Source organism: Pelobates fuscus, chromosome 6 (genome assembly GCF_036172605.1).
Source record: "Pelobates fuscus isolate aPelFus1 chromosome 6, aPelFus1.pri, whole genome shotgun sequence".
NCBI classification, from domain to species: Eukaryota; Metazoa; Chordata; class Amphibia; order Anura; family Pelobatidae; genus Pelobates; species Pelobates fuscus.
In genome coordinates, this window is record NC_086322.1 from 53,356,263 (window position 1) to 53,369,980 (window position 13,718).

The following is a 13,718-nucleotide window of genomic DNA, read 5'->3' on the forward strand; positions in this document are numbered from 1 at the left end:
TTTTGCTAAGAATATGATCACACTCGCAGAATTCTGGAATATGTTCCTTTTGTAGAACAGACGAAGGAGCCAGCTTCAGTCAATTTTTTAGAAAATTTTATCTGTACTTTTGCGGAGGATTTAGGTTATACAAGTATATTCAAATTTATAATTTTACCTAATATATATCCATCCTCCTACAACGTGGTCCGCCTCCTCCATGATGGCTCAATCCAATGCTCCTGCTGCATGCGCATCCAAGCTTCTCCATGAGAAAGAATTTAAATATTGCTTTCCTGTGGGGGCTTCCGCGACACATTCCACGGACGTGCCTCTGGTGGTCAGTATAACAGCCACTATAGGTGGGCTTAACACAGCAATGTAAACAGTGCTGTTTCTTTAAAAAATGTTTTTGCATTGCTGAGTTAAGAGGACTGGAACATTGCACCCATTGAGATGAAATGGGTTGGATGACTTTAGTGTTCATTTAACTACATATAGCCCAAATTCCTTCTTCTTGTGACCAACAACAAATAAGTTATTAAACCTCCAATTATAAACTGACCACAATTAATCAGACCACATCAATATTTTAGTGCAGAAAGTGCTGCCACCATACCATTGTGATATAATAAAAAAATAAAATAAACAAATCACTGCAAAATGTTTTTTATATATATATATATATATATATTTCTTTTTTGGGTGTGTGCACCGGATACGCTTCACCATAATTAACCTCCTGCATGAAAATGATCTCTAACTTCTCACGCTTTCCCGCTTCACTTTTTGCTGTCTTTCATTCCTTTTCTGTGAATTTCAGCTGGTGGCAGTACTTGCAGTCCTGTACTTACAAGGAAACAAAAAGGTGACTATTAACCCCTTTAATCATGATACGGCTTTGCTTTATTAATTCATCTGCTGATAATATAAATGCCTTTTTATTTTTCTAATCACTTTGTCTTGATATTTATTGGTTGATATTTTAAATAGGATGAGTATGTTTTGCTATCGAGCGTTCCCAAAGTTCTATAACTCACATTTTATCTGTGTGTATCTTTTATTTCTGTATGACCTCCCCATAGACAGAAAAATAGAGTAGGGAATTTATTTTATTTTTATTTTTTCTGTCGATGTATGGAAACACTTTCTGGGGCAAATACAGCTTTAAACTGTGCATCACCTAAAATTATTATTATTATTTTCAATTATATTTAAATAAATGAAATTTTAAAATTGTTACATCAAAAAGATGATTTTTTTCAGTGTGTACATTCCCATAATCCAAAGTATGGTGTTGAGAAATTCCTAGCCTGTAGTAGTGTGCAGGTTATTGCTGGATGCCGGCGTACGGATAAGCAGCTAGCCTGGACTAGAGATGCATATCCTGACTTCAGATATGGATAATGTTTGCTGGCTATTTTCGTTCGCACCATATGAAAATTACATTTTAATACTTTAAATAAACCTTGTCAACTGCACATATTGCTGTGAAAAAAAGTTCTCCCGTATTGAAGTGTTAATGTTTGCCAAGAAGGTTTTATTGAAATACATTTCCATTCCAATGTGTGAAATAATGTAAAATCAAATTTTTCTTTCCAATGTTGTTGTTGTGCAACGGTCTGTTTTATCCACAGCAATTGCTTTGCCGTAATGTGAGGTAATACAGCTTGTTCCAGTAGGATTTATAATAAGTGTAATTACTTGGCTATATTTCTGTATTACCGGGTGGATACGTAGGTGATTTTGAAGTGGTCATGGTGGTAGGAGTCAGTATGTGCAGTGTTTCAGTTTCAAACACTGCACATACTGTGCTTTGTTTTAAAATTTTATTTTATTTATTTACTTGCATTTTTTCATTTAGTTATTTATTTTTGTGTGCTGGGGGCTAGTTGCACCCCAAGTACACGTGATTTTGGTAGCCCAGAACTCCAGGCTGCATAATGTCAATTCTGTGCATATTTGCATGCGTCGTTAGTGCGCACAGCATGTCCACGACATTTGTAAAAATCTTCCCCTTGCAGGCATGGTACAAGCTAGCTCTTACTCACTTTAACGCCGTGTGCACTTCCTCCCTTTTTTTTTTTTTTTACAAACTGGGAGAAATCCTGTCTCCCCTCACCAGCCATCAGTGCGCGCATGCACTACGAGCCGGTAAATCAGTCCAATCACAGACTTTTCAATGAAAAGCACTGTGATTTGACCGTGGGAGTGCTGGCTGAAGGCATGATGGGGCATCAAGGAAAATTTTAAAACCTTTTTTTTTTTTTGCAGGTTTTTACAAGGTGATATGTATTAACTTTGCCCATTCGGCATTTATAATGTAAACATAATAAACATATTAGTATTTTATTATTTAGGTTGGACTCATCCTTTAATGAATACAGCTACATGTCTGGGTAGTAAATTAGTAGTTGTGACTGTGAAAATAGAGAACTGTTGTACTTTCACAATCCGATTTGTGATTACTGAGAAATGTAAAAAAAAACAAAAAAAAAAAACAGAACCTCTGATTCAGGTTTAACTTTGAGCCCAAGCTATCTGCTGCCTGGTTCCAAGATCAAAATACTACTGCCACCCCTATGAGCTAGCCAAACTTGTCACGCTTACCTAACTTACCGGTTGCATTTAAAGGGACACTCCAGGCACCCAGACCACTTCTGCTCATTGTAGTGGTCTGGGTGCCAACTCCCACTACCCTTAACTCTGCAAGTGTAATTATTGCAGTTTTTTTTTTTATAAATTGCAATAATTACCTTGCAGGGTTAACTCCTCCCCTAGTGGCTGTCTACTAGACAGCCACTAGAGGGAACTTCCTGGTCCCTAGCACAGACTATCTGTGCTAGAACGTCGCTGGACGTCCTCACGTTGTGTGAGGACCTCCAGCGTCGCTCTATTCCCCATAGGGAAGCATTGAAATTAATTTTCAATGCTTTCCTATGGGGTGCGCCAATGCGCATGCGTGGCATTGCCGCGCATGCGCATTGGGACTCCTCGGCCGGTGGGCGGGATCAGTCTCGCCCACCGGCCGACGGAGGAAGAAAGAGGAGCGGCGGGGGAGGAGCAGGCAGCGACGTGGGACATGTCGCTGCCTGAGGTAAGTGACTGACTGGGAATTGGGGGTGGGAGGGAGAGGGACCCTCCAGTGCCAGGAAAACGGATCGTTTTCCTGGCACTGGAGTTTCCCTTTAAACATACATAGTTATCCACAAACCTGTATAACTACTAACAGATATTCCACTTAATCATTCATACAAGTATGCTCAGATCAGTTACAAATTTAAAACCAACGACTGGTGAAGTAAATAAAATTGATTATATCGTTACAATGACACCTGTCAAGTGGTGGGATATATTGGGCAGCGTGTAAATAGTTCTGGAGTTGCAGATATAGGAAGCAGGAAAAATTAGCAAGTAAAAAAGATCTGAGTGAGTTTGACAAGGATGAATTTGGGATGGCTAGACTACTTGGTCAGAATATCTCCACTACAACAAATCTTGTGGGGGGTTCCCTCTATGCATTAGTCAGAACCTAGCAAAAGTGGTGCAAGGAAGGACAACTGGTAAACCGGTGTCGGGGTCATGAGCGTTTAACCCCTTAAGGACCAAACTTCTGGAATAAAAGGGAATCATGACATGTCACGCAAGTCATGTGTCCTTAAGGGGTTAAGCCTCATTGATGCACTTGGGGAGCGATGCTGCTATAACTCAAATTACTAAAAAAAAACAAACAAAAAAACCTTTAATGCTAGCCATGATAGAAAAGTGTCTGAACACACAGTGCACCTGGGGCTGCATATTTAAATTTATTATTTTAATGTGCCACCCATATATTCCCACATATTCCATACGTAAATGTTAAAGTGATACTATAGGCATTCACACAACTTTAGCTATAGTGTCAGGAACACAAACATGTATTTCTGACCCTATAGTGTTAAAACCACCATCTAGTCCACCTGGGCCCCTCATGCCTCCCCAAAAATAGCAAAATCTTACTTTTATTCAAGCCCGAAGCTGTAGCTCTGCATGCTGTTTGACTCAGAATAGTCAAAACCTGTCTGCTGACATCAGAAGTGGTGGCCTGGTACAATCACAATGCTTCCCCATAGGATTGGCTGAGACTGACAAGGAGGCAGAGCCAGCATGATTCAAACACAGCCCTGGCCAATCAGCATCTCCTCATAGAGGTGAATTGAATCAATTAATCTCTATGAGGAAAGTTCAGTGTCTGCATGCAGAGGGTGGAGACACTGAATGTTTGGATGCATTTTAGGCAGCCATGACCCAGGAATGATCTCTAACAGCCATCTGAGGAGTGGCCAGTGAAGTTATCACTAGGCTGTAATGTAAACACTGCATTTTCTCTGAAAAGACAGTGTTTACAGCAAAAAGCCTGAAAGCAATAATTCTACTCACCAGAACAAATTCAATAAGCTGTAGTTGTTCTGGTGGCTATAGTGCCCCTTTAATAAAGCAATGTTTGTGTATAGATCATGCCCCTGCAGGCAGCTCAGTTCTCTGCTGTTTAGGAGTTAAACCACTTTTGTTTCTGTTTATGGAGCCCTAGGCTCACCTTCCCTGGCTGTGACTGACACAAACATCATGGAAAAATGGTTTCAAATATTTATTACTTTAGAGGTTTGTTTCTCCTGCTTTCTTAGCAAGCAATTAACAGAGCAAATGATGATAAATTCTAAATTAAACTGACTTTGCAATAAAGGAAGTTATAAATTAGATATCTGAACAGGAAATGTGTACGGAGACTGTATATATCATTATGCAGGAGAGGTGTGGCAAGGGCCATATAAACAAAGTGATTTAGCTCCTAAATGGCAGAGAATTGAGCTATGAGACTTAAGTGGCATAATCTATACACCAAAACGAATTAATTGGGCTAAAGTTCTTTCAGTGCCTAGAGTATTCCTTTAAAAACATATTTTTCTCCTTCATAAACATTCTGAGTGTTGACTTCTTCTCCAAAGCACGAGGCACCCAACCTCTGTCATCTTTATGTATAGAGCAGCAGCAACAGTCTGTTACATTGTGCTCCTTATTACCACCTACTGGCTGTTAAAAGCACGTCTTATACCTCAATTTGTTTCTCCACAGATTCCTTGAGCTAATCCATCCTGGAGCCACCACTGTTCTACGTTTTACCTTCTTTTTTCCCCACCTTCTATCTTGGCTGTCACTGCTGAGATTCCTTTACTGTGTACACTCTTGGGTTGAGCATGTATCTCTCCATGTAATTTTTCTGGACATGTTAGACCCCCTGTACTAGATTCCATAGTTAGCATGGTTGCCAGTGAAGCACTTCAGTTTTACTATGCTCTGGCATATGTTGCTGCTTAATGAATAATGAAGAGCTGAATTTTTTTTTTTTTTTTCAGTTTTTCGTAAAAAAAAAAAATTATTTGTTTCCCTTTTATGTGTAGCAGTGATCAGGTTACCAAGAATAGCTCACATTGGCATTAGCAGCCATGCTATATTACTTACAAGGCTAAGCAATTTAAAGCACATTGATCTAAATGACTTTAACTGTATATCTTGTACCAGGCAAAATCCAGTTGGGTGAAGAGGAAGGTTTGGAAGATGATGCTGATGCAAAAACAGATGTCGCAGCTGCACCTTTTGCAGGTCAGTGATGTTTTTGGTGTGTTCCTCTTGAGGACCTCTACATCATTTTATGTGACCTGCAATTTTTATATTTTTCCATGACCAGGTGTTAAGAACGATGTTTCATCTGATGTGGGCTCTTCCACTGGTGGCTCTGCTTCAGCGTCTGGATCTGACACAGCCACCCATGACATAATTACAGAACAGCCCCGATCACAGCATACGTTGCAGTCAGACTCTGTAGATCTGAGCAACTCCGACTTGGCCAGCTCCATAACAGAAGGTGAAGAGGAGGACATTTTAAGTCGCAGCTCAAGCCAAATCAGCACCGCCCAGTCTGACCCAAACATGGACATGAATGAGGGAACCACCCAGGCTTCCTCACCCGTGAGTGACAGCTCACAAACAACTACCGAAGGTCCAGACTCTGCGGTCACCCCGTCAGACAGTTCTGAAATTGTAAGTGTGCAACGGGCAGAGGGGGGATCCCGGTCTTCTACCGAAGGGCCCGATATGTCTCAGAGTTCCTCCATGGAGGGTCCAGACTTGGACACATCTACTTATTCATCAACTTCCTTTTCACTGTCAGCCAATAGCTTTCAAAAGGTCAGCGGTTTGTAAATGTACCAAGGAGCATGACCTTACGCAAGCCTATTTTATTTTAATTATTTTTCTTAAATCCCAATGCATGATGCAATAAAAGTCCATAGTGGCATGTCATAGGAGGGTTTACCTTTTATGCTTCGCTTCTATGTTATATTTTGCAGCATTTGCGCAGAATCTGTTTTTCTTTGCAAGCTGTGAATACTGGGTAGACCATTAGTTTGTAATTAGTTCTGTTTTAATAAACTTTCAGTTCATGAGACTGAAGTTTAAAGGCTGCTGACAGTGCAAGTTGTTTATATTTCATTTACAACATTTCAAGTAAAAAGCCATTCAATTGGGATTTTATGATTTTTCGATTTGGGATTTTTTTCAAGTTCTGATAAAGCACACACATTGCCCAACGTTGTAGTTATGATGTACGGACATTTAAAAAAATAAAAATAAACATTGGAATTTTCATGAAAAAGCTTTTATAGTAAAGGGATGTTTCAGACACTGCTTACTAGCATGCAAAAGTAGAGCATTGTTTATATATACAAACTTATGATCTTGTGTTGGCATGTACGTTTGAGCATGAGATTAAATCCGTTGAGGCTGGTCCATGGGGCAGGAAGGGTCAGCGCACCCCCGGATTTTGTTTTAGTAACAGAATCTGTTGGCATATTATGGGCTTAGTGTGTGTTAGCAAAAATCTGTCTGACATGATTAGTTATGGAGTTTGCTCAGCCTCAAACTTTTTTTTGTTTAATTTCGTTTTTATTAGTTTTTCAATTTGAGTCATCAAATCAAGGGGTACAGAAGAGATAAGGGTACGCAAAGTGATTGAACATAGTGGGGTTCCACATATTTATACATAGTCATTAAAATAGACAAGCAGTATTGGCTGCTGAACCCTGTTGGACAGTTATCGTGATTGAAAGTTACGATGAGGTAAGGAGGGGGTAGGGAGAGAGAACTTCGGTAGGGGGGTTAGGTGTGAGGAAAGGTGGTGATAAGGTGGGGTATACTGTTGCTATTACTGAACAATAATGTTTAGGGTTCTCCTACTGTTGCGGTAAGATCTTTTATACCTGTTTATGCTGCACTCCTAGTACTTTAGCCGTTGATGGTTGTAGGTGATGTCCCTGCAGGGGGTGCCTTCCAATAATTAAGCCACGGTTCCCAGGTTTTGGAGTACTTGTCCCTTTTGCCCTGGGTCGACCAATGTATTTCCTCCAGTTCTCTGGTCGTTTCTACCCGCTGGACCCACTGTTCCCTTGAGGGCGCATTAGTTTGTCGCCAGTGTATAGGAATCAGGGCATTGGCCTCCCCTAGGAGAATGTTCAGAAGTCGCTGTTTATATGGCTCTATCGGGGCCGGGGCCACCCTAGCAGTATTTGGGAGGGAGATAATCGTTCCCAGTGGAATTAGTTTCTTAATGTCGGAAAGGATCTGGGTCCAAAACGGGACTATATTCTCACATCCCCACCATATATGTTCCATATCCCCTTGTGCTGCTTCACATCTCCAGCATTGGTCACTAATTGTGGGCCAGAAAGTGTGGAGCATGTGTTCTGTACCATCTAGTGACCCTTTTATAGAAAGTCTCTTTACGGGCTATGCTCAATGGCGTTTTCATTCCTGAGCGCCTAATGTGTGACCAGTCAGTAGTTGTCATGTGTATGTGAAGTTCCTTCATCCATTTACGTTGGAAGGAATGAGTAGGTAGGTCTCCAGGGTCAGATTGAAGGAGGCGGTATATGGCTGATAGGGGACGCTTAGTTTTGTTTTCCCGTGTGCATAAGAGTTCAAATGGTGTTTTAGCTCTATTGTTCCATTTCGGGAGAACCGAGTGGAGCCTCAAACTTTTTGATAGTTGGAGTTGCTTTGGACCGGCTGAGCAACTAATCATGTCAGGACTTTGAGACATTATTGAAACAATGGCTCAGTTTCTGTGTATAGAAAACTCAAACATGCTTAACCCCTTAACGACGAGTGACGGACGAGGTCCGTCACTCAGGGGAAAGCGTTAATGACGAGTGACGGACCTCGTCCGTCACGCGTTAAAATTAACGCCGCGATCGCGCAGTGCCGGCGATCGCGGGGTTAATGCTGTTGCTGGGTCCCTCCGAGTCAGGGGCAGACCAGCAGCAGCAAATCCGGATATCCCAGCCCATGTGATCGCTGTGACAGCCAGTCACAGCGGTCACAATGCTGCTGGGATATCTGATCCGCCTCCCTCCACCTCGTGTGGGTTTGTGAAGTGGAGAGAGACGGATCGGTGCTACATTGTGTCCCAGAAGAATAGTTAAGGTTCAAAAAAAGTTCCCAATCCCTTTACCCTTTATTTAAAAAAAAAAAAATAACCCTTTCCCTGCTGCTTGATCACTGCTACTAGTGATCAATATACAGGTCACAGTACTTTTTTTTTTACTTTCAAGGGTTAATTTTTAATTTTTTTTGTAACCCTAAGGGGTTAAATTTTATTATTTGATTTTATTAATTTGTGATTTTGTTATTTTGGTGGGTGGAATTTAGTGGGAATTAGGGAATAAAATAAAAAAAATAATATTTTTTTGTTAGAGTTTTGTTAGCTGTGTTAGCGGTATTAATAATGTTTAGGAAGTATAGCGCAGAGGAGGCTTATGCCCTGTTAGCGGCCGACTCAGAGGCGACTGACACTGCCTCAGAGAGTGAAGCAGGGAGTGACGCAGGGGACGCAGGGGACAGGGACTATGTGCCAGATACTGCAGGACCATCAGGGGAAATCGACGATTCCCCTAATGCTGAACATGGCGCAGATGACTGGGTACCCCCTAATAATTTTTCACCAGACATCCCAGTGTTTACAGCCAATCCTGGCATACAGGCTGACCTGTCTGCCTATAGTGCGCTGGATGTTATGCAGCTGTTCTTGGGGGATGAGATTTTTGGGGAGATAGTCACCCAGACTAATCTCTATGCGGAGCAATATCTGGCAGCAATCCAGACTCTCTTATCTCCAGGAAACAGAGATGGAACCCAACCAGTGTGCCAGAATTAAAGCAATTCTGGGCACTGACCATGTTAATGGGGCTAATTAAAAAAGCCCACAATTATGATGTATTGGTCCAAACATCCTATTTGCAATACCCCCATTTTTGCCGAGACAATGACGAGGGAAAGATATGAAGACATACTAATGATGTGGAATTATTAAAAATCTTTATTGTACTTGTATTGAATTATTGTACTAACTCCATTTTAACTTTATACTGTGACTTCGTCCTCCATTTTGTCCTCCTAACCTGACTTCTTCAATCCTCCATTTTGTCCTCATGACTTAACTTGTTCATTTTAAAACTACATTACGTGACTGAACTTCTCAACCCAATTAATACAGTAGACAAAGACCGTGTTTCCTTCAAGGACAAGTACCAGGAGGTGCTGGCTACTCCTTAAGACTTGCTGGCTACTCCTTAGAGCTTGTAAGATAGTACAGTTTGAAGGCCACAGAACACAGTAGTAATGAAATGTTCTATTCATAAGAGACCTTGCACCTGGACATAAAGCCTGATATCATTGACCGTGTAAAATGACGCTTAGGACCCCCTTGTCCCCCACCCGTGTCCAGAATAATCCCACCTCTGATGGGTGGGCACGGGACTAACCTCTTAATTTTACGAACCAATAGGTAAGACACTAACCCCGTCACTTAACAATTAATCCAATTGATGATGTTTATTTGCTGATATTCTAATAATCAATGATGACGCAAAATGCCTCTTAAAAGGGCCTGCGCGCCCGCTTTTTCTTCACTTGCCAATAAACTTTCTCGAAGTTATTTTAACCTGAACCTTGCGTGTCAGACTTAATTACTTCAGCGTATATACGCAATTTAACTTTATTGATTTGGACAGGAACAGATAGACTTTGAACATTTTGGTTTACTTTCAAAAAGTACCATAACACTAAGATTTATGCACTTTAGTGATAATAGCAAGTGCCCCCCAAAAGGTGATCCACAGTATGATCTTCTTTACAAAATACGCCCTTTAATTGCCCACTTTAACAGTAAATTTGCCACTATATATACCCCCAATAAAAACATTTCCATTGACGAGTCCTTAATGAAGTTTAAGGGAAGACTGGGGTTTAGACAATATATCCCATCCAAAAGATCCCGATATGGGATAAAATTTTATAAACTATGTTAAAGTGGCAGTGGCTACGTATACACCTTCCGTGTATACCAGTGGTAGTCAACCTTTTTTTACCTACCGCCCACTAATGCATCTTTTTGGTTGAAAAAATTTCCTTACCGCCCACCAGTTTTCGCGCAAATGCGGAATATTTTTAAGAAAGGAGGGTGTTTTAAAAATAAAAATAAATGTACGTACATTTATCTTTTTATTTCTACTTAATGCAGGTTTATAAGGTTTTTAACTTTATAAAGTTTAATGAGAAAACAATAAAGTAAATTGAAATTACCTTTACTAGTGATTAATGAGATCCTTGAGGTTGATGCTGCGAGACTAAATATTTGATATCTGGTTCGATTTTCGTAAGGAACAAACGAAGGTCTCTTTCAGTGATATTCAGACGACTTCTCTGTTTGCGCATAATATGATTTCTCATTTGTGCGTCAGCTCATCTCCTCTCCCTCCTCAATTCCCCTCCCCACCTTTTTTTCCCCTTTTTTCTATTTTTTAACCGTCCTTATAGCAATGCCCAGTAGGAAGGCTGAGCTAGGTAGCCCACTTACTATAGTCCACTATAACAGACAGGCACACATACAAGACACACACACAAAGACACACATACAGACATACACACACACAAGACACACACACAAGACACACACACATACAGACACACACATACAGACACACACAAAGACACAGACAGGCACACATACACGACACATACATACAGACACAAACATACATGCACACACACATGCAAACACACACATAAGACATACATAGACACACACACACAAACAGACATGCACACACACATGCAAACACACACATAAGACATACATAGACACACACACATGCAGACACACAAGACACACATACAATGACACATACATACAAAGACAAGACACACACACACATATATACAGACAGACACATACACACACACACACACACACACAAGACACATACGACACACACACGACATACAGACACAGACAGGCACACATACACACCTACAGACACACAAGACACACAAAGACACAGACAGGCACACATACACACACACACAAGACACATACATACAAACAGGCACACATACAAACAGACACACACAGACACATGCAGACACACACATAAGACATACATAGACACACACACATGCAGACACACAAGACACACATACAATGACACATACATACAAAGACAAGACACACATACATACATACATACAGACACATGCGCACACACAAGACATACATACAAAGACACATACAGACAGACACACCCACACAAGACACACACCCACACAAGACAGACACACCCACACAAGACACACACCCACACAAGACATACACACCCACACAAGACATACACACCCACACAAGACATACACACACCCACACAAGACATACACACACCCACACAAGACATACACACACCCACACAAGACATACACACACCCACACAAGACATACACACACCCACACACACAAACATTATATTTAAGTCACCCTCCTGTTTCCTACCTTTAAGGTGCAGGAGGGTGACTTTTGCTGGGGTCCAGTGGTGGCTCAGTTGGATGGGAGTCAGAGTTCCCACTCTGACTCCCTCTGCTTCCTCCCGCGCGGCTCTCAGTTTTAGCTGGGAGGAGTGACCGGGGAATCACTTCCTCCCAGCTCTGATGTCATCACAGGGGGCCCGGTCGCGCTGTTAAAGCGCCCAGCGCTGACCGGGCCCCCTTACAATCCGCATCCATCGGGTGGCCCTGACAGCATGGGCCACCCGATGGACACTTTGGAAGGCGGCCCCGGCGGTTTGCCGCGCGGGCCGGGGCCGCAAATGGTCATGGCGGTACCCAGTCGCACGGGTACCGCCGGCTCGCGCCCGCCCGATCAACCTGGAAATCCCTACCGCCCACCTGGAATCCTGAAACCCCCACTAGTGGGCGGTAGGGACCAGGTTGACGACCCATGGTGTATACGAAGGAAGGGATAGCCACCTTGATCCCCCAGGGTGCCCAGATATAGTAGGGACAAGTGGGAAAATTGTCTGGGACTTAATAATGCCACTGCTTAATAAAGTTTATTATCTATACATCGATAACTTTTATAATAGCATCCCACTGTTAAAAATGTTGTACTGCTTCGAGACCGTGGCCTGTGGCACTATTCGGAAGAGTCGCACAGGTTTCCCAAAGGCTCTAGCGAACAAAAAAATGAAAAGGGGGGAAACAGCAGCTCTCTGCCAGAATGAACTGCTGGCACTCAAGTACAGGGATAAAAATGATGTTTTCATCTTAACCACCATCCATGGTGAAAACACTCGGAGGGTCGCAGTTCGTGGCAGAGACGAATGTAAACGGGTGCCAGTCTGCATACGGCAATATAATCGGCATATGGGGGGCGTTGACCTGTCCGATCAACTGATGCAGCCGTATTTGATCATGAGAAAGACCAGGGCATGGTATAAAAAAGTGGGCATATACCTGATGCAGTTGGCAATCCACAATACCTTTGTCATTTCTAAAAAGGCAAATGCTGGGCTGAAAAGCACTTTTCTTTCTTTCCAGTTTGAGCTAATTTCTAAGCTGCTAGAATGCCACACAAGGAGACCATCAGTGGAGCCTAGCAGAATAATGGAGGCAGGTCACTTCTGCTTTAAGATCCCACCAACCCCTAAAAAACAAAATCCCCAGAAAAGGTGCAGGGTGTGTTACAAGAGGGGCGTAAGAGTTGAGACCAGCTATTACTGCCCTGATTGCCCCTCTCAGCCCGGCCTATGTATTGGCCATTGTTTTTAAATTTTTCACACCCAGGCTGAATAAGTAGACCAGTTTTGGGGTGCAATTTTAGTTATCTGTCTGATTGGTTACCGAATCTTGGCTTTGTCTACCGTTTATCCTGTCTTCTCTGATCCTTGACCTCGGCTTGTCCTATCGTTGTTCCGTTTCTCTTTACTCCTTTGACCTCGGCTTGTACCTTGACAATTCTCTGCTTGTATAGCCCGGCCATTCTTTTTTTTTTTTTTTTTTTTTTTTTTTTTTATTCTTTATTTTGTTCGTGCAGAGAGAAAAACATGCAAGTTGCACTGCCACAACAGCTGGTGCAGATCTATTGGCATTCACATATGTTACATGGCATTAGAGACATTGCACTTTTTTTTTTTTAAAGTGAAAAAAAAAACAATCAGGTTAGCATCATATACTTCCTAACCACCTAGAATGAACAGTCGCTTTGTCTACCGCTTGATAGCGTGGTTTAGGACAAAATAAAGGTGAGGGTCATGCTAAAAACATCGTTTTATAGGCTTAAGTCGGGGATGAACAGCTACGTGCCCGGTCTACTCATGTCA

At 41.9% G+C, this 13,718-nt stretch overlaps 1 protein-coding gene across 1 annotated transcript in view; it reads left to right on the forward strand.

Annotated features, from left to right (window-relative positions):
- Nucleotides 1–13,718, forward strand: part of HTT (huntingtin) — a 188,178-nt gene that overhangs the window by 76,735 nt on the left and 97,725 nt on the right. The window contains exons 10-12 of the mRNA XM_063457723.1: nt 803–847; nt 5,539–5,619; nt 5,705–6,057. Of these exons, the coding sequence (XP_063313793.1) occupies nt 803–847; nt 5,539–5,619; nt 5,705–6,057 (479 nt within the window). The remainder of the gene's footprint in view (nt 1–802; nt 848–5,538; nt 5,620–5,704; nt 6,058–13,718) is intronic.